Source organism: Balaenoptera borealis (genome assembly GCF_965194805.1).
Source record: "Balaenoptera borealis genome assembly, chromosome: 3".
Classification (NCBI taxonomy): Eukaryota; Metazoa; Chordata; class Mammalia; order Artiodactyla; family Balaenopteridae; genus Balaenoptera; species Balaenoptera borealis.
Genome location: NC_138866.1, coordinates 134,465,614 through 134,485,647, shown reverse-complemented (window position 1 = coordinate 134,485,647; position 20,034 = coordinate 134,465,614). Strand labels below are relative to the sequence as shown.

General features: G+C 46.1%; 1 protein-coding gene across 12 annotated transcripts in view; it reads right to left on the bottom strand.

Annotated features, from left to right (window-relative positions):
* Window positions 1–20,034, bottom strand: part of ADAMTS17 (ADAM metallopeptidase with thrombospondin type 1 motif 17) — a 354,337-nt gene that overhangs the window by 12,292 nt on the left and 322,011 nt on the right. For 7 of the 12 annotated variants that reach the window (XM_082385137.1, XM_082385145.1, XM_082385149.1 and 4 more), the window contains 2 exons: window positions 10,886–11,063; window positions 1,469–9,693 (listed from right to left, as the gene is read on the bottom strand). In XM_082385137.1, the coding sequence (XP_082241263.1) occupies window positions 9,527–9,693; window positions 10,886–11,063 (345 nt within the window). In that variant the 3' untranslated portion in view covers window positions 1,469–9,526. The remainder of the gene's footprint in view (window positions 1–1,468; window positions 9,694–10,885; window positions 11,064–20,034) is intronic. The other 5 variants (XM_082385144.1, XM_082385146.1, XM_082385148.1 and 2 more) reach the window with 5 other exon arrangements.

The following is a 20,034-nucleotide window of genomic DNA, read 5'->3' as shown; positions in this document are numbered from 1 at the left end:
GATACATCATTAGCCAAAGGATTGCTGAATGTGTGATTGGCACACACAGAATTAAGCTGGAAGTGAGACCCCAGAGACCTCTAAAACCTCTAAAGAGCAGTTAGTTTGCAAGGATCCTGGGTGAGTGGTTTGAGAGTGAATTTTTAAAGGGTACTTCATCATCTAAAGGCTCAGTGGAAATTCAGCCCCTAGAGGAGCTCGTCATTCCTTGGGGACCTATGAGTGGGCCCTTGGTGGAAGTTCCTACATGGACACTAGGTCCAAAGTCAGAAGTAGAAATCATCTGAAATTGGAGAGAGTGGGGAAAAAATGCAGGCAGTGGAAAGGGATGGAAAAGAAAAGGAGAGATGGATATAGGGAGGGAGAAAGAGAATAAATAAATACTAGCCCAAGAAGGAGACAGAAAGTGAGATAGCAAGGTGGAAAGCATGAATAAGAGAGAGAGAGAAGGAGAGAGAGATTATGGAAGAAGTAGGAAGGAGCCTGTTGGAAACTGGAGGGACATGCCCATTTTCCCTGAGCCTCATGTAAGCTGACCTCCACGTCTGTGTGCATAAGTTCTGTGCACTGGACTGTAGTAGATAAATATCAGTAACTGGGCAGGTCCCCAGGCAGCACTGGTAGTGTGCTGGTCCTTCTCATAGCTCTGCCAGAAAAGAGTTTTGCTTTGGCTCGACTGGGCTCTGTCTACCAAGGGATCCTTTAATTAACCGGGTCATTTACATTTTTCTTACAGTGGGATGGATTCCTCAGACCTGAGTACCTAGTCTTTTCCAAGGGAAATCCCAGTGTTATAAGAAATTCCAGGAGGAAAACCATCTAATTTCTTGGTCATTTTTGAATGCTATACCCTACAATGCTGAAGCTGCTCAGGATCTGAAAGGGGTTGTTTTTCTGAGAAGGGCTTCAAAGCCAAGGGGATGACAATTTCATAGTGCATGGGGGGTGGGTGGTAAGAGTGGTCCTGGTCACAGGAATCCCACCGCGAGCACTTCTGTCACACTAGAACCCAGCCAGGCACAGGGATTTGTCCTGATAAGTCCATAAACCCTGTGGTTAAACTTTTATTCCAGAAACACCAGATGGTGGCGCCACAACAAGCTTTACAAAATCCTCAGCAAACCAGGGACTTTCTCGGCCTCCTGATCTGTCACTCTCCTCTTCAAAAGATAAAATGAAAAGGAGAGAAAACAGCTTCTAGATCACCATGGAAACCACCTGAAAATACCTGTCTCTGTTGGCAAGGGGTGGTTGACAAGGGGGAGAATTTGAAAAACAGCCAACATCTTGTTCTCATTGACTTACAGCTAGTTGTCCAAATATTTGTATCATTCAAGCCATATGCAAAAGAATCATTGAATTTAGACTGCACTTTTCTTATCCAGTATAAACATCTTCTGGTACAATCGTGAACTTATCTGAAAAGAAACAAGATAAGTTGTAACCAACAATGGATAAGCATACTCACTTGGGACATGCATGTGCTGGGAACCAGGGATCCAGCCATACCCAAGAGGGACCTGTTTTCTGCCCTGGTGGAATTCGCTTTCTAAATGGGAAAACAGACAATATGTAAGTAAAAAAGTTAACAAAATAGTGATAGGTTTGACAAGTATTGAGGAGGGAGGAAAGATGGCTGCTGGGCCCTGGAGGGAACGTCTGTCTAAGGAATAACATTTCAGCTGTGACACAAAGGATGCAGATAACTAGCCACGGGAAGAACTGGGGGCCGGTGGCAACATTGCAAAGGGAGGGAAAGACACCTGCAAAGGCCCAAGGGTGGGGACAAGGGTGGAGGATTTGGACAGAAAGGGGAGTGTGTGGCTGGTGTGTGTGTGTTTGTGTGTGTGTGTGTGTACGGTGGGTGGGAGAGGACAGCAGGAGCCGGATCACACAGGGCTTGAGCTGAGAAAACTCCAGGGGCAAGTGAAAGGTTTTAAGTGGGGAAGGCCATTTATGTTTCTGAAATCTTACTCTGACTAGGGTGTGGAGAGAGTCAGGAGGGAGGGAGGTCGCTGGGAAGCTTTTGTGGAGTCCTGGGGCGAGGTCTGTGACTTAGCACACAGTGGTGGCCAGAGAGACAGGAAGAAGCGGACAGATCAGAGACTTAATTTGGAGGCAGAACGAATGGTATTTGTGGTTGCATTGGACTGGGTGGAGAGCAAAACTGAGGAAACAAGGATGACTTTGAGGTTTTGATGTCAGACATTAGTGGATACTGGTGCCCTTTACTGAGATGGGGAAGCCTACAGAGTAAAAATGAATGTGTGAGAGGGAGGAGATTGGGAATTTCGTGTTGCAAAACCTAGGTCTGAGGCATGCAGTGGGTGCTGCGGTGTGCCACGCTGATGCCCCTTACGACCTTCATGCCCCCAGCTGCCAGCAGCATTGGCTGACTCACAGCTGAGCCCATCCCTAGCCTCACCCTCAACATAAGGGAACTGACTCTTGAGATTACACCCCTTTCCCAGAGCAGCTTGCAGACAATGATACTCCAAAGCCTTGCCTCAACTTTGAAGGAGCATTCCAGCTCCAAAGTTCCCTATGGGATCAACTGAGCCCCTGTTACGAATGTAGCAGAGGTCCGTATCTCCCTGTGCCCAGCCCTGCTTCTCTCACTCCATCAGTGTTCCTGAGGGCACCTCCCAATGAACCTTCTGCCCAGACATCTCCACACATCTTAGTTTGGGTTCCCAAGAACGCAAACTAAGACAGCTGGTGCCAGGAATAGTCCTAGGAATCAGAAATCCTAGGAATCTAAAATCCTATAGGATTTTAGACCTGCGTCACCTGCCAGCTACAAGGACCCCATGCCCCTGGCATCCGAAAAGGGTAATGGTTAAAACTTTCACTGGTAGGGCAGTATCTCAGTCATTTGAAAGAAACAGGGAAATAGAAATTATAAGGCAAAGAAATTCAATGGCTGTTGCTGAGTGTTATGGATGCACTGGAGAAAGATAATAAAAATGCTGAGAATGATTAATCATTAATCAATTTACCTGCTGCACACAGGATCCAAGTTGATATTGTTGCTGAGGACCCAGAGTGTTATCCTGGTCCTCCTTTAAGAGTGAAGTGGGGTGGAGTTCATGTAATAAATGGAGTCCTGATACATGTTTGGTTCACAGTGGACCCAGTGGACCCTTGCGGTCAACCAGTGATTATTTCCCCTGTCCCTGAATGTACACTTGGAATGGATGAAACCTGGTCCTTGGCCTGTGGGATAGAGAACTGTCATAGGAAGACACGTTATACTGTGAAACTGCCTCCCTCTCCCCAGGCAAGATAGTAAATCAACAGCAATGTTGTAACCCAGTGAGAATGGAATATTTTAGTGAAACACTTAAAGACCCCATTATATCCCCTTGTAAGTCATCAGTCTGGCCCCTACAGAATTTAGATTGGGTCCTGTCACATGACAGTGGACTACCACAGTCATAACCAATAATTAGCCCCAAACGCACTGCTGTGCCAGATTAACAATGTTCACATACAAGATGTATGACTGTTGAGCTGGCGAGTGCTTTCTTTTCCATCCCTTTAGAAAGGAGACCCAGTTCACATTCATGTGTAACAGACACCAGTACCCACTTATGCTCAGTCTTCCCCAGGGCTATGTTAACTCTCCCACTCTGTTACAATGTAGCCCCAAAGGGCCTGGACTGTACACACCCTCCACAGAATCTGCATTGACCTGCTGTGTCCATGGCATTCAGTTAATCAGACCAGGAGAGGAAGAAGAGGCCTTAGTACAGTATCATCTGCACTCTACAGGGTGGGAGATAAGCCCCAGGATGAATCAAGGAAACATTACATCAGTGAAGTTTTTAGGAGTCCAGTGGTCTGGGGCACATCAGGATATCCTCTCCAAAGGAAAGGGCACTTGATTGAATCTTGCTTCCCTTTCCATTAAGAGTGGATTACAACAATCAGCAAGCCTCTTTGGGTCTGGAGGCAGCCCAGGGAGAATCATTCCCAGGCAGCAGGGCTGAGCCTAATGGGACTGGCCACGTGCACCAGGCTGTACTTCAGAACTGCTACGGAAAGGGACCGCGATGTGCTTCCCCTCCTTTTTAAATAGGGAGTGTTGACAGTGGTGCTCCCATGCTGTCCCACCATTTTCTCTTGGGTGTTGGGAACTGGGTGGAGATAATGTCTCTTTTGAGTTCACTGATCTTCCAATTGAGAGAAACTGCTCAAGAAGCTGTATCTGAGGATCCACGGGAGGAAGCCCATCTGCATGCACCTGCACTTGACTTAGATGATGCAATCCTGGACTTTGAGCCTGAACATAATGCTGAAATAGGATGAGACTTTGGGGGTAGGATGGGAGAGGGGTGAGTGTATTTTGCATATGGGGGTGTGTGAATCTTCCCCCAAATGACCACAACAATTTTTCCCATCTCACCTGCTCATCCAGAACGTTTCCATTCTCTTGGCAAGAGGTTGACTCTTTGTCCCCTCCCCTTGAACTTGAGTGGGCCTTTGTAAGGATGGTGGAAGTGATGCTGTGTAACTTTTGAGTTGTCATATGAGGTGACACGGTTCTCATGAGTGTCCCCAGCTCTCTCTCTCAGGGTGTTTGCCACTGAAACTCTGCCATCATACTTCAGGGTTGCTAAGCAGCCCCTTGGCGATGCCACTTGTAGGTGTTCTGGTCAACAGTCCTAGCTGAAGTTCTAAAGGCTGGTTATCAGCTGCCAGATATGCAAATGTGTGAGCCTTCTGATAATCCCAGCCTCTACCTGTCCTTGGAGCCACCCCAGATGATCCCACATGGAGGAGAGGTGAGCCATCCCCACTGAATCTCAGATCTGGAATGACTCTGAAGGGCTGTCCCAGTCCCAGGGCTTCCCGTGGGATTGACTGTGCATGTGGAGAGGTCATGTATGAATATGGAGGTCGAGAGAGAGGCCAGGACTGAAGAGGTTAATTTTGGAGATACCAGAATACACATGGTTTTAAAAGCCTTGAGTCTGGCTCAAGCCTTGAGCCAGACTCAAGCCTTGAGCTTGAGTATACATTCCCAAGCCTATATACTTGAGAAAGTATAGAGAGAGAAGGGGGTGTAGGGCTTAGCTCTGGAGCACTCTGTCATCTAGAGAGCTGCCAGACGAAGGGGAGCTAGGAAGGAGAAGGAGGAGAAGTCAGGAGAAGAGGATGTCCCAAAGGAGAGGGCTGCTGAGAAGTGGAGAATAGGACCCTAAAATGTGTGCAAATGATACCCAGAAGGTCACTGGTGACCTGTCAAGAACAGTGACAGTGCAGTGCAGGGGGCAAAAGCCAGGGGAGAGGTCTGGAGAGTTAATGAAAGTTTGGAGATAGAGACAGAGTGTAGAGAAGCAATGGGGGATGAATTAAAGGTGTGAGGGCTGGCCTTCCATGAGGATGGGGTCAGTTGTCAGACAGAGAAGGAGGACATAGATGCAGGCAGAATTGTGTAGAAGTAGAAACATAGGGGCTTTTGCCAAAACCCTTTGCAGAGGGCGAGCGTCACTGTAAAGGATTCCAATGCCGAGCCTTCTAGCCTGTATCCAGAGGGCAATCAACAGACCCACAAGGGAAGTCCTGACCTTTCTTTTTTGGAGTTCCTGCAGCTCTCACTCATTCTCTGTTGTCCAGGACTCCAGGCTTGTCTGAGGGGCTGTGGGCTCCGGAGCAGGTCTTTTGTCCATTTGTGTTCTCAGTGGCTCCAGGAAGTGCTTGGTTCCTAATAGTAGCTCACTCAACACTTGCTGATTGATTGCTTGTCAATTTCATCTAACAAACTGGAATCCAAGCAGCTTATAAAGAAATCACATAGCATCAGGGCTGTTAGAAGTTAACCCAGAAGAGAGATCAGAACTCCCAGAGCAAGGAAAGGGTTCTAATGGGTCCCAGAGGCAGGTGGCTGATGGTTCTTGGGAATTAACACAAACTACAGGTTTCTTGGTAACCAGGGGGCCATGGGCAGTAGGTCGTCGATTAAACAAATGGTCTTTATTTTGTGAAATTTCTGGGTGTTGCTCCAACATTAAAAAGAGGCGCTCTGTCTAATGAACCTCCAAGTTCTTGGGTGGGGAGCTCTTTCCCCTTGACACTGGGAGGAGACAACCCCCTCCAAGAGCAGGAGCTGTGACATCCCTGCTCCATGTCAGGCCCAGATGGGGTCCAAATGGCTGCAGTGGTCCCCATTATGATGGTGTGGTGCCCTTGCTGTGTCCCCAGACTGGGAGGTAGGAAGGGCCAGGTCTGGCTCACACCTGCAGGAGTGGCGAAGCTGTTGGGCTGCCAGCAGGATTGGGGTGGGGGCTGAAGCTTGAAGAGGCAAGGTTGTGGAGAGCAGGTACCCATTCTGGCATGATAGGGGTCCCCTGCAGAGGGGTCACTGCACCCCCAGGGAGCCTGGGCAGCTCCACCAGTGAGGTAGCTGCTCTGTATCAGACTCACAGACTCACTGTACAGCTGTCACACTTTCATGTCCCCACCCAGGGTTTTGCAACCACAAAGGGATGAGGCCCAGGACTGAATGATTTGTTAGCACTCACTTGGGGAGATGCAGCCACCCGCCAGAACTGCATTTACCAGCGACCTTTGACACTGTCCACAGCTGTGGTCGGCAGGCTGCAGTTTCTTGCAGCCAAGTCCCAGGCAAGTGGTGTGACCACTGCAGAAGAAAAGGACACAGCCTCCCTCTGTCAGCCCTCGAGGACTGGTTTTTGTCTTTTACTTCACAGACAGCTTAAAATTGTTATGGAAGAACATTTTATTAAACATATTCAACTCACTTCCAATGAAATGCTTAATTTTTCATTTACAGTGGTGTCCATTGTTTGTCTTCTGTTCTTTTTTTTTTCTTTTCTTTCAAACCAGCACCAAAAAGTAAAACAAAAATACCATGGGTACAGTACGTAATGTAAGTTAGCTAATGGAAAATATATACATTTGACTCTGAAATGAAGAAAAGAGAACAAAGCAATGATATTACTGCCGTTGAGGATCTTTCCCTGTGTTCTGATAATATCAAGCCATGGTCAACTGAGAGGGTTTCATTTGCACCAATGAAAATAGCACCATAAGATTGTGAGACTCTGTAGTTAGTAACACATTTGTGCAACCAAAAAGGTACAGTACTTGAGTGACAGTACAGGGTATTGTTAACCATAAAGAAACATCACTGTTGTAATGACAGGGTTTCATTGTCTTCTGTACAAAGTGGAGCAAGAGTGCTATGATGGCTTCACTGAAATTGATCATTGCTTGTGCCGTGAACAGAAGGCGGGCTGGTGAATTTCAGAGTGACAGTGCCAGCATGAGCTAAAAGAGCTCAGAAAGACCTAAACTTTGGGGAACCAAAGGGATGTTTAACAATAACTGAATCAGTCATTTGCATTCTGAGGGTGTGGGGCCCTTGCCAGGGGCGTCCAGTTGATACCGTCAAGGTGGCCAGGGGGGAGATTCAGAGGCACCAGGCAACGGGCTCGCCTCTGGGCATGTGCACATGCTTGCCCAGCTCAGGTGGGCCCATGGTTCCCATGCAGACAGTAAGCAAGGCTGCCCCGGCTTCCTTAGCTTGCTGCCCCGACTCTGCTCCTCAGCCCCCAAGGCTGAGAGCTTTCTGTTCATCTGTGGTAAAGTACAGCCCATTTGGGGCTGGGGGAAAACTGAGCCCTAGCTCCCCAAGACTTTGAGGGGCCTGGGGAGTCTGCTCGCGGCCAAGCCGGAGCAGGGAGGACAGCGTTCTGCACAGGCCCTGGGCAGCCGCTGGAGGTTACCTTGCAGGTGAGCTGCCCCAGCCTGGTACCCTCTGGGGTCTTTCCACAGAACACCTAAGGAGTTTTCTCAACACTTCTCACAGATTCAGGTGGAACTGAATAGATTCCCTGCCATCCCTACCACTTTTCTGCCTCTGGGGCAGTAAAAAATCACAAACCAAAACACAGCCCATAAGACGGGCTTGGGGTGGCAGAGTGTTTCTTTTTCTTTCTGATTTAAGCTGACTCTAAAGTTGTGACATCAAAAACTCAAACACAGATACATAAACACAGCACCAGTAAATCAAGAAGCACTGGGAGATGATCCCATGGAGATTAGCCTAAGTAAGATCCCCTCTGAAATAAGGGAGGAGAGGGTGGGTTTCTCATGATAAAGTCCTTGAATATAAGCACCCATCAAAGGCCCACCAAGTTGGTCAGCAGACCAGACCTCCCAGCATGTCGGGTCCCCTCCTCCCAGCTCCCGGGCAGGCAGGGTCGTACCATCTTCTGTGCTTTCACAGAGGACACTCTTTTCATCTCCCTGGGCTCCAGAGAGGGCACAGTTCTGTTTTGAGGGGTGAGGTGTCTGTAGGAGGCAAATACCTTCTTCCGGATTTTCTGAGTGTCATTCTTGCCCCACTAAGACGGGTCAACAACGACAGCATGACAACGACGAACATTGCAAGGTCTGGGCCACGGAAAGGCTGGGTGCGTATGTGGCCATCGTGGCCAGGGGCCACTCCTCCACCCATCCTGGCACTAGGCTGAGCAGTCCTGGAGGAAACCTGCCCCGTGCCAGGGTGAAGCGCCAGGCCTGAGCCTGAGTCTTCAGAGGTTCTAAGAAGAATCAACTTCAGATAGATGGCCAAGGTCAATGGGAAGCCATCTCTAAGGTGCAAAGCTTTATGAAGTACTGGCTAGAGCAGAGGTCCCCAGAAGCAGAGGGGGAGCCCCTCCACCCCTCCCAAAGCTGCCCTGAGCTCACCTCTATGCCAGGAAGCAATCCCAAGGCCAAAATTAGCACGTGCCTCCTCTCACAGCACCTTGAAGAGAGGCTCTTCTGTTTCCCTGTGTGGGGGACAACAGAGATCTGAAAACTAGATATGTCCCCAAACCCAAGCCCTTCTGGAATGTTCTCCCCCACGTAGGTGGTATGCAGAACTACACAGCCCTAGCGTCCTTTTTAGTTCACACAGACTCAGACTCTCAGGGACAAGACCTCCAAGGAAAAGCCGCGATCTAGAGAGCACGTTCCCTGACAGGGTGGAGGGGCCAAGTGCTGGTCCTTGTGGTGGCAAGGGGGCTCCAGCAGCCCGGCCTCTCCAGAGAAGCCTCCTTCCATCCAGGGTGTCACGGGCTTTCAGAATAAAGCCTGCTTTAAAGTAAAACGTCTCAGTTTTTGGATATCCTCCCCCTCCCCCGATACATCCAAGACAGGGGCGCCTGTGACGTCTCTCTTGACGATTTCTGTCAGAGGTGTTCCCTTTGAGGTACGTGGAACCTTAGAAATTACAATTATTTTGTGACTCATGCCTATTTTTTCCTTACCGTAGAAAGCCATCCAGTGGCTGTTAACAATATATTAAGTATAAAAGCACTAAGCAAACGTCAAGTCCACTCTCAGGTTCTAAGCAATTGGATTCTTGGGACAGCCTCCTGGGTGAGCTGCGGTGTGCTTTGGGGGTCCCAGCCGCAGGACTGGTGTGCTCTCGGGTGGGTGGGCTTTCAACTAGCCATGTCGTCAGGACTCAGACCTCATGTCGGAGCATCGCGGGACCACTGGCCGCCTGTCATGAACTTGGTGGCGGCAGTGGCTGGCGCATCTTGTTCGCATAGAAGTCCCTGCATGTCTGGCAGCAGCGCTGGTACCACCGCATGTCCTGGCAGAGGTTCTTTTCTCGGATGACCCTGCAATACACTGTCCACTGGTCCCGTGTGCATTTGTAGGTCAGAGCAGCTAAGGGGACAGTGGAGAGAGAAAGCCCAGAGGTTATGTGTGGCCTGGGGACGTCATCATGCACACACAGATGGCCTGCACTCTGATATAGTCGGGGCTGCCCTTAACCATGTGTACACTGGAGCCTTGCACAGACCGGGGAAATCATGCCCCTCCCAGGGCCACTGTGGATGTGGCTTTCTTTTACAAGGGACATACTCTGGGTCCAACCTGACCACTTGGCAGAGTTCAGTGGTCTGGCTGCCTCCTCAGGGCGAGGGCACTGCCCCACCCCCGCTTCTGAGCTAAGTGGTGTGTACTGTTATTTTATGGCAGAGGACGTTATCTGTTGGCATTGATAAACCGAATGGCACAGGGCAGTGGATATCAAAGGGCCCACAAAAGCACAAGGTCACAGCACAAGCAGGTGGCCTGAATCTCCTTCAGGCACTTGGTGGTGCAGAGAGATGGTCCAGCCTGAGGGCATGCAAAAGCCTGGTGTACACCTCTGCAAGCTCAAAGACCCTCCCAGTGAAGCTGCTTGGAAATCCCCTTCATGTTGGTGGCATTCTAGCATTAGGGAAAGGGGCACTGGGTGGGGAAAAAGTTCCCTAGGAATTTCTAATTGGAAAAGCAGAAACTCTGCTCAATAGAATCATCAGATCAGTGCTAGATATTCTTCTTTTTGTGCCACCACTGGCCGGGGATGTGGCCTGGTAAAGGGCTGGGTTTGGAACACTCGGGTCCAAGCTGCTCACACAAAAGCTCCCTGCCGAATTAAAGACTCCAACCTGTCAACACCTCTGTTTTCTTCTCAAGCATTAGCTTGAGGAACATTCCATGCACACATCACCAAGATTTCATGAATGACACCCCCAGATCCTTCATTTCCTGAAGGATGCACCTCCCTTTGCCTCCTTCATGCACAGGAATCCCAAAACACTTGAGGAACATTCTCCCGTGTTCCTCATTTGTTGGCAGAGGGGCTCAAGTGTTTGAGACCACAGTAAACAAACAGCTTTTTCATGACAAGGATGAAATTCCATCTCTGAAACCTCAGATCCTCTACAAAACTGACACGTTAGCCTCTCCAGAACTCAAATAAGCCCCAAGGAGGGGGTTTTCTGGCTTATAGAACTCCCACTGTCAGTGGGGACTTGCTGGCCAGGGGATGCAGCAGCCCTAGGAGCTGGGGACCAGCAGAGGCACTCACCGAGGCGAGGGGAAGTGATGGTGTTCACGTTGATCTTGTCATTGCAGACTTCTTGGTGGCACTGTTTGTAGGCTGCCGGCTTGGAGAGGGTTGGGCACTCATTGCCATGGCGCCCGGTGACCTTGTGCATGCACTGCACCACACGGGACTGCAGGCCCTTCCCACAGGTCGACGAGCACTGCCAGAGACAGGGAGAGCTGAGCTGAGGACAGCTGAGCTAGGGGCCTAACCCGGGCTGAGGGGCTTTGACAATGGCCTCACATCATAGCACCCTTGGGCCAGGCCCCTGCATGTCGTTCCTACGTGCTTGAAATAATTGCAGGACAAGAGGGCTTGGCTGCATACCAGCTGCCTGATGGAAAACTGTTTCAAGATGTTAGGGACTGCATGTTTGTGTCTCCCCAACATTTACATGTTGAAGCCCTAACCCCCAGTGGGATGGCATTTGAAGGTAGGTCCTTTGGGAGGTAATTGGGTTTAAAAGAGGTCATGAGGGTGGGGCCCCCATGATGAGATTAGTGTCCTTATAAGAAGAAGAGAGATCAGAGTTCTCTCCCTCCACCACATGAGGACACATGACAAGTCAGCCATCTGCAAGCCAGGAAGTTGTCCCTCATCAAGAACCAAATATGCCAGCAACTTGACCTCAAACTTCTCAGCCTCCAGAACTGTGAGAAATAAACGTCTTGTTGTTTAAGCCACCCAGCCTGTGGTATTTTGTTACAGCAGCCTGAGCTAAGACACAATTGTTGAAATATTAGTTTATGCTGGTTGCATTTCACCTCCCACCCTCTCATGCCTGTTCCAAGCAGAGAACCATCTGGGTTTTGAAATTCTCCAGTGAGCAGGGTGGCTTGCTGGCACCCAGGAGGGACTGGACCTGATGGCCACAGGGCTCTCCCTGGCACTTTGTGCCATGTGAGGCTCCCGGGCCTTTGTCCAGCCCTGGGTGTGGAGAGGAGCCCAATAATGATGGGGCTGAATTTCCACAAGCCTGGAGGGTCGGGGGTCAGAATTAACTAAAGTTAGAGAAAATGAAGAAGTGCAACCTTTCTTGCATAACGGACTCATGGACTAATATTGGGGCTAACAGTTTTAATTTAGACACCCAACCCCTAGTTCTTGGCATTTCCAGCATTTGCAGATGTGGGTGTGCTAAAACCAAACCAATGTATTTAGTTCAGCAGACCATCCTGCATTCCCAGTGAGTGGCCTTCTAAGACTTTACTATGTGTTCTGTCTCCTGCTCTTCTTCCCATTCCTCTTCGGGCTCCTTTAAAGTGTTTGACAGGGAACCTGCCAGGTATCCAGCACCACTCCGTCATCCTGCTTGCTAGCCCCTCGGCCCTTGCTTGTTTTCCGGGGAGCCCTTGGAACCATCTCCCCATTAAGTTGGTCTCCTCCCAGCCAGAGAGCCTGGTCCACATGCACACTCTCTCCATCTGGGGTCCCCCAGCATGCTCACAACCCATGATTTACGGGGTTCTGAGAGCACTCTGCAAAACTTTAATAAAGCAAAGATCACAGGTGTAGTAGCCCAGCTGGAGTTAACACTGGCACCTCAGGGTAGCGAGAGGGGAGCAGGGTCTTTCCTCTGAATGCCACATGTGGTGAGGATGCCAGGTGCCATCTGGATCACGTGCCTCCCTCTCTCTTCCCCTTAGGTCTGACCATGGCCTGTGCTGGAGGAAGGGCCTTCCCTGGGGGTCTGTGAGGGGTTACCCTGCACAGGCTCAGCGTGGATCCTTTCATCCATGAGAAGTGGCCATCATCTGCGCTCCCAAAGGGGCTTTTGCGCCTCAGGTGAATTCCTCTGCTTTCTAGTCTAACAAGCAGGATCACATTTTTTTCACTTTAGAAGGATAAAGAGCTCAGAGGGCATGGTGCTCTGATGGGGCCCAGTCTTTTCAAATCACGAAAGAGGTAGGAAAACCACAAGTGCCCCATCGCCTCCGCTGCCAACCCCCACCACCCCCCTTGAGAGTCCTGGCATGTTCAAACCAGAATGGGCTCTCCGTGACAGGCAAGGTTGTGTGCCTGGCTCCGTATCCATCTTCTGGATAAATCCATCAAGGGCTGCTCACAGCCTTGAGAATCCTTCGTGCATGATAAATGCACATTTCTGGGTTCCACCCCAGACCTCAGGAGTTGGTACTGGAGCATTTGGAAATTTGAGGGGTGCTGCAGTGGAAGAATGATGTCACATGAGGAGGTTCCCACCAACTGGAGACCTGGAACATGGGACAAGTGTCATAGCAACGTGACTTCCACCTGGAGGGCGTCTTGGAGGGAGTGGCTTCACATTGGGATCTGCTGCATGGGATTACCTGGAGAGCGTTGAAAGGTCTTGATGTCCCAGACCAATCAATCAGTATCCCTGGAGGATGCACTGGGCATCAGTATTTTTCAAAGCTCTCCAGGTGACTGCAACAAGCAGCCAGAGCTGAGAAACTCTGACTTACCCTGAACTTCTCCCCTGTGTCCTGTGTAGAGTGTGAGGAGCTCTCTTTTCTTACGATGAAGTAGTCAAGTATTTGTATACAAATGTGTAATTAAGCAAGAACAGACAACCACCTGCAGCCCCAATTGCTGACTTTATATACAGGTGATAGGTTGCTCAAATACAAGAGATGAAGCCTTTCACTCAAAATTATTCTTGGAAAAGAATAAGTTGCCTTATAATTAAGTAACAACAAAACCTCTCATAGTTCAGGGGCGGGGTAAGGGATACCCTCAATTATTTGTAGCAAGATCACTTGGGGGTTAAAAGAAAAAGGGACGCAAAGAAATTAAACTCTCTTCTCCTGGAAGTAGGACACCATAATCATAAATGAGGAAGGATGGTGTAAGAAACTTTTAAAGATCTCTTGAAAAGTAATCTGGTAGGAATTGGTTCAAGATGGCAGAGTAGAAGGACGTGCACTCACTCCCTCTTGTGAGAGCACCAGAATCACAACTAATTGCGGAACAATCATTGACAGGAAGACACTGGAACTCATCAAAAAAGATACCCCACATCCAAAGACAAAGGAGAAGCCACAGTGAGACGGTAGGAGGGGTGCAATCACAATAAAATCAAATCCCATAACTGCTGGGTGGGTGACTCACAAACTGGAGAACAATTATACCACAGAAGTCCATCCACTGGAGTGAAGGTTCTGAGCCCGTCAGGCTTCCCAACCTGGGGGTCTGGCAATGGGAGGAGGAATTCCCAGAGAATCAGACTTTGAAGGCTAGTGGGATTTGATTGCAGGACTTCGACAGGACTGGGGGAAAAAGAGACCTCACTCTTGGAGGGCACACACAAAGTAGTGTGCATACCAGGACCCAGGGGGAAGGAGCGGTGACCCCATAGGAGACTGAAACAGACGTACCTGCTAGTGTTGGAAGGTCTCCAGCAGAGGTGGCGGGGCAGCTGTGGTTCACTTCGGGGACAAGGACACTGACACCAGAAGTTCTGGGAAGTACTCCCTGGAGTCCACCATTAGCCCCACCAAAGAGCCTGTAGGCTCCAGTGCTGGGTCACCTCAGGCCAAACAACCAACAGGGAGGGAACTCAGCCCCACCCATCAGCAGACAAGTGGATTAAAGTTTTACTGAGCTCTGCCCACCAGAGCAACAACCAGCTCTATCCACCACCAGTCCCCCCTATCAGGAAGCTTTCACAAGCCTCTTAGATAGCCTCATCCACCAGAGGGCAGACAGCAGAAGCAAGAAGAACTACAATCCTGCAGCCTGTAGAGTGAAAACCACATTCACAGAAAATGAAAAGGCAGAGTACTATGTACCAGATGAAGGAACAAGATAAAACTCCAGAAAAATAACTAAATGAAGTGGAGATAGGCAACCTTCCAGAAAAAGAATTCAGAATAATGATAGTGAAGATGATCCAGGACCTCGGAAAAAGAATGGAGGCAAAGACTGAGAAGATGCAAGAAATGTTTAACAAAGACCTAGAAGAAATAAAGAACAAACAAACAGAGATGAACAATACAATAACTGAAATGAAAAATACACTGGAAGGAATCAATAGCAGAATAACTGAGGCAGATGAATGGATAAGTGACTGGGATGACAGAATGGTGGAAATCACTGCCATGGAACAGAATAAAGAAAAAATAATGAAAAGAAATGAAGACAGCCTAAGAGACCTCTGGGACAACATTAAATGCACCAACATTTGCATTATAGGGGTCACAGAAGGAGAAGAGAGAGAGAAAGGACCCGAGAAAATATTTGAAGAGGTTATAGTTGAAAACTTCCCTAACATGGGAAAGAAAAAAGCCACCCAAGTCCAGGAAGCACAGAGAGTCCCAGGCAGGATAAACCCAAGGAGAAACATGCCAAGATACATAGTAATCAAATTGACAAAAATTAAAGACAAAGAAAAATTATTAAAACCAACAAGGGAAAAATGACAAATAACATACAAGGGAACTCCCATAAGGTTAACAGCTGATTTCTCAGCAGTAACTCTACAAGCCAGAAGGGAGTGGCACAATATATTTAAAGTGATGAAAGGGAAGAAACTACAAGTAAGATTACTCTACCTGGCAAGGATCTCATTCAGATTCGATGAAGAAATCAAAAGCTTTACAGACAAGCAAGAGCTAAGAGAATTCAGCACCACCAAACCAGCTGTACAACAAATGCTAAAGAAAATTCTCTAAGTGGGAAAAACAAGAGAAGAAGAGGACCTACAAAAACAAACCCAAAACAATTAAGAAAATGGTAATAGGCACATACATACCAATAATTACCTTAAACATGAATGGATTAAATGCTCCAACCAAAAGACACAGGCTTGCTGAATGGATACAAAAACAAGACCCATATATATGCTGTCTACAAGAGACCCACTTCAGACCTAGGAACACATACAGACTGAAAGTGAGGGGATGCAAAAAGATATTCCATGCAAATGGAGACCAAAAGAAAGCTGGAGTAGCAATACTCATATCAGACAAAATAGACTTTAAAATAAAGACTATTACAAGAGACAAAGAAGGACACTACATAATGACCAAGGGATCAATCCAAGAAAAGGATATAACAATTATAAATATATACCAACATAGGAGCACCTCAATACATAAGGCAACTGCTGAGAACTATAAAAGAGGAAATCGACAGTAACACAATAATAGTAGGGGACTTTAACACCTCACTTACACCAATGGACAAATAATCCACACAGAAAATTAATAAGGAAACAAAAGCTTTAAATGAAACAATAGAGCAGACAGATTTAATTGATATTTATAGGACATTCCATCCCAAAACAGCAGATTACACTTTCTTCTCAAGTGCACACAGAATATTCTCCAGGATAGATCACATCTTTGGTCACAAATCAAGCCTCAGTAAATTTAAGAAAATTGAAATTATATCAAGCATCTTTTCTGACCACAATGCTATGAGATTAGAAATCAGTTACAGGGAAAAAAATGTAAAAAACACAAACACATGGAGGCTAAACAATACATTACTAAGTAACCAAGAGATCACTGAAGAAATCAAAGAGGAAATAAAAAAATACCTAGAGACAAATGACAACGAAAAGACAATGATTCAAAACCTATGGGATGCAGCAAAAGCAGTTCTAAGAGGGAAGTTTATAGCAATAAAATCTTACCTAAAGAGACAAGAAAAATCTCAAAAAAGCAATCTAACTTTACACCTAAAGGAACTAGAGAAAGAAGAACAAACAAAATCCAATGTTGGTAGAAGAAAAGAAATCATAAACATCAGAGCAGAAATAAATGAAATAGAAACAAAGAAAACAATAGCAAAGATCAATAAAACTAAAAGCTGGTTCTTTGAGGAGATAAACAGAATGGATAAACCTTTAGCCAGACTCATCAAGAAAAAGAGGGAGAGGACTCAAATCAATCAAATTAGAAATGAAAAAGGAGAAGTTACAACAGACACCGCAGAAATACCAAGCATCATGAGAGACTACTACAAGCAACTGTATGCCAATAAAATGGACAACCAGGAAGAAATGGACAAATTCTTAGAAAGGTATAATCTTCCAAGACTGAACCAGGAAGAAATAGAAAATATGAACAGACCAATCAGAAGTAACGAAATTGAGACTGTGATTAAAAATCTTCCAACAAACAAAAGCCCTGGACCATATGGCTTCACAGATGAATTCTATCAAACATTTAGAGAAGAGCTAACACCCATCCTTCTCAAACTCTTCCAAAAAACTGCAGAGGAAGGAACACTCCCAAACATTCTATGAGGCCACCATCACCCTGATACCAAAACCAGACAAAGATACTACAAAAAGAGAATATTACAGACCAATATCACTGATGAATATAGATGCAAAAATCCTCAACAAAATACTAGCAAACAGAATCCAACAGCACATTAAAAGGATCATACACCGTGATCAAGTGGGATTTATCCCAGGGATGCAAGGATTCTTCAATATACTCAAATCAATCAATGTGATATGCCATAGTAACAAATTGAAGAATAAAAACCATATGATCATTGCAATAGGTGCAGAAAAATCTTTTGACAAAATTCAACACCTATTTATGATAAAAACTCTCCAGAAAGTGGGCATAGAGGGAACCTACCTCAACATAATAAAGGTCATATATGACAAACCCACAGCAAACATCATTCTCAATGGTGAAAAACTGAAAGCATTTCCTCTAAGATCAGGAAAAAGACAAGGATGTCCACTGTCGCCACTATTATTCAACATAGTTTTGGAGGTCCTAGCCATGGCAATCAGAGATGAAAAAGAAATGAAAAGAATCCAAATTGGAAAAGAAGAAGTAAAAATGTCACTGTTTGCAGATGACATAGTAATATACATAGATAATCCTAAAGATGCCACCAGAAAACTACTAGAGCTCATCAATGAATTTGGTAAAGTTGCAGGATACAAAATTAATGCACAGAAATCTCTTGCATCCCTATACACTAACAATGAAAGATCAGAAAGAGAAATTAAGGAAACAATCCCATCTACCATTGCAATGAAAAGAATAAAATACCTAGGAATAAACCTACCTAAGGAAGTAAAAGATCTGTACTCAGAAAATTATAAGACACTGATGAAAGAAATCAAAGATGACACAAATGGATGGAGAGATATACCATGTTCTTGGATTGGAAGAATCAATATTGTGAAAATGACTATATGACCCAAAGCAATCTACAGATTCAATGCAATCCCTATCAAATTACCAATGGCATTTTTTACAGAACTAGAACAAAAAATCCTAAAATTTGTATGGAGACACAGAAGACCCCAAATAGCCAAAGCAATCTTGAGGGAAAAAAACGGAGCTGGAGGAGTCAGACTCCCTGACTTCAGACTATACTACAAACCTACAGTAATCAAGACAGTATGGTACTGGCACAAAAACAGAAATATAGATCAGTGGAACGGGATAGAAAGCCCAGAAACAAACCCACATACCTATGGTCAACTAATCTATGACAAAGGAGGCAAGGATATGCAATGGAGAAAAGACAGTCTCTTCAATAACTGGTGCTGGGAAAACTGGACAGCTACATGTAAAAGGATGAAATTAGAACACTCCCTAACAGCATCCACAAAAATAAATTCAAAATGGATTAAAGATCTAAATGTAAGACCGGACACTATAAAACTCTTAGAGGAAAACATAGGAAGAACACTCTTTGACATAAATCCCAGCAAGATCTTTTTTGACCCACCTCCTAGAATAATGGAAATAAAAACAAAAATAAACAAATGGGACCTAAAGAAACTTAAAAGCTTTTGCACAGCAAAGGAAACTATAGACAAGATGAAAAGACAACCCTCAGAATGGGAGAAAATATTTGCAAACGAATCAACGGACAAAGGATTAATCTCCAAAATATATATGCAGCTCAAGTTTACAAAAAACAAATAACCCAATCAAAAAATGGGTAGAAGACCTAAATAGACATTTCTCCAAAGAAGACATACATATGGCCAAGAGGCACATGAAAAGCTGCTCAACATCACTAATTATTAGAGAAATGCACATCAAAACTACAATGACGTATCACCTCACACCAGTTAGAATGGGCATCATCAGCAAATCTACAAACAACAAATGCTGGAGAGGGTGTGGAGAAAAGGGAACCCTCTTGCACTGTTGATGGGAGTGCAAATTGATACAGCCACTATGGAGAACAGTATGGAGGTTCCTTAAAAACTAAAAATAGAATTACCATATGACCCAGCAATCCCACTACTGGGCATAAACCCAGGGAAAACCGTAATTCAAAATGACACATGCACCCCACTGTTCATTGCAGCAGTATTTACAATAGCCAGGTCATGGAAGCAACCTAAATGCCCACCGACAGATGAATGGTTAAAGAAGATGTGGTACATATATGCAATGGAATATTACTCAGCCATAAAAAGTAACGAAATTGGGTCATTTGTAGAGACATGGATGGACCTAGAGACTGTCATACAGAGTGAAGCAAGTCAGAAAGAGAAAAACAAATATTGTATATTAACGCATATATGTGGAATCTAGAAAAATGGTACAGATGAACTGGTTTTCAAGGCAGAAATAGAGACCCAGATGTAGAGAACAAACGTATGGACACCAAGGGGGAAAAGCGGGGCGCTGGCGGGGATGGTGATGGTGGGATGAATTGGGAGATTGGGATTGACATATATACACTAATATGTATAAGACAGATAACTAATAAGAACCTGCTGTATAAAAAATAAATGAATAAAATAAAATTCAAAAAAAAAAAAAGAAAGAAAAGTAATCTGGTAAGTGGCTATACCCGGAGACTGGGGGTCCACACCAGCAGGGTAAGTGAAGGAAATGGCCAAGGGTCCTAATGCAGTGCAAAATCCTACGAATGTAAATCAAAGTCTTGCCTATGCAAAGTCATGCCAACCCAGAGCAACATCATGCCATAGCTTGCAAGGGAATATCCAAAGAGAACAGCACATTCAAAAAAGGTGGTATTTCAGCAAACCTGGATGGCAGTGCCCTGTACACTCTGGTAAACTGAACAGGGGATTCAGATAGTGGAGTGAGTGATGATGAAGACAGATGCTGCAAATATTAGGATGCACTTTACAAAACTGCTTATAGTCAACTGTTTTCGACCCCAAAGAAACAGGAATTTTATCA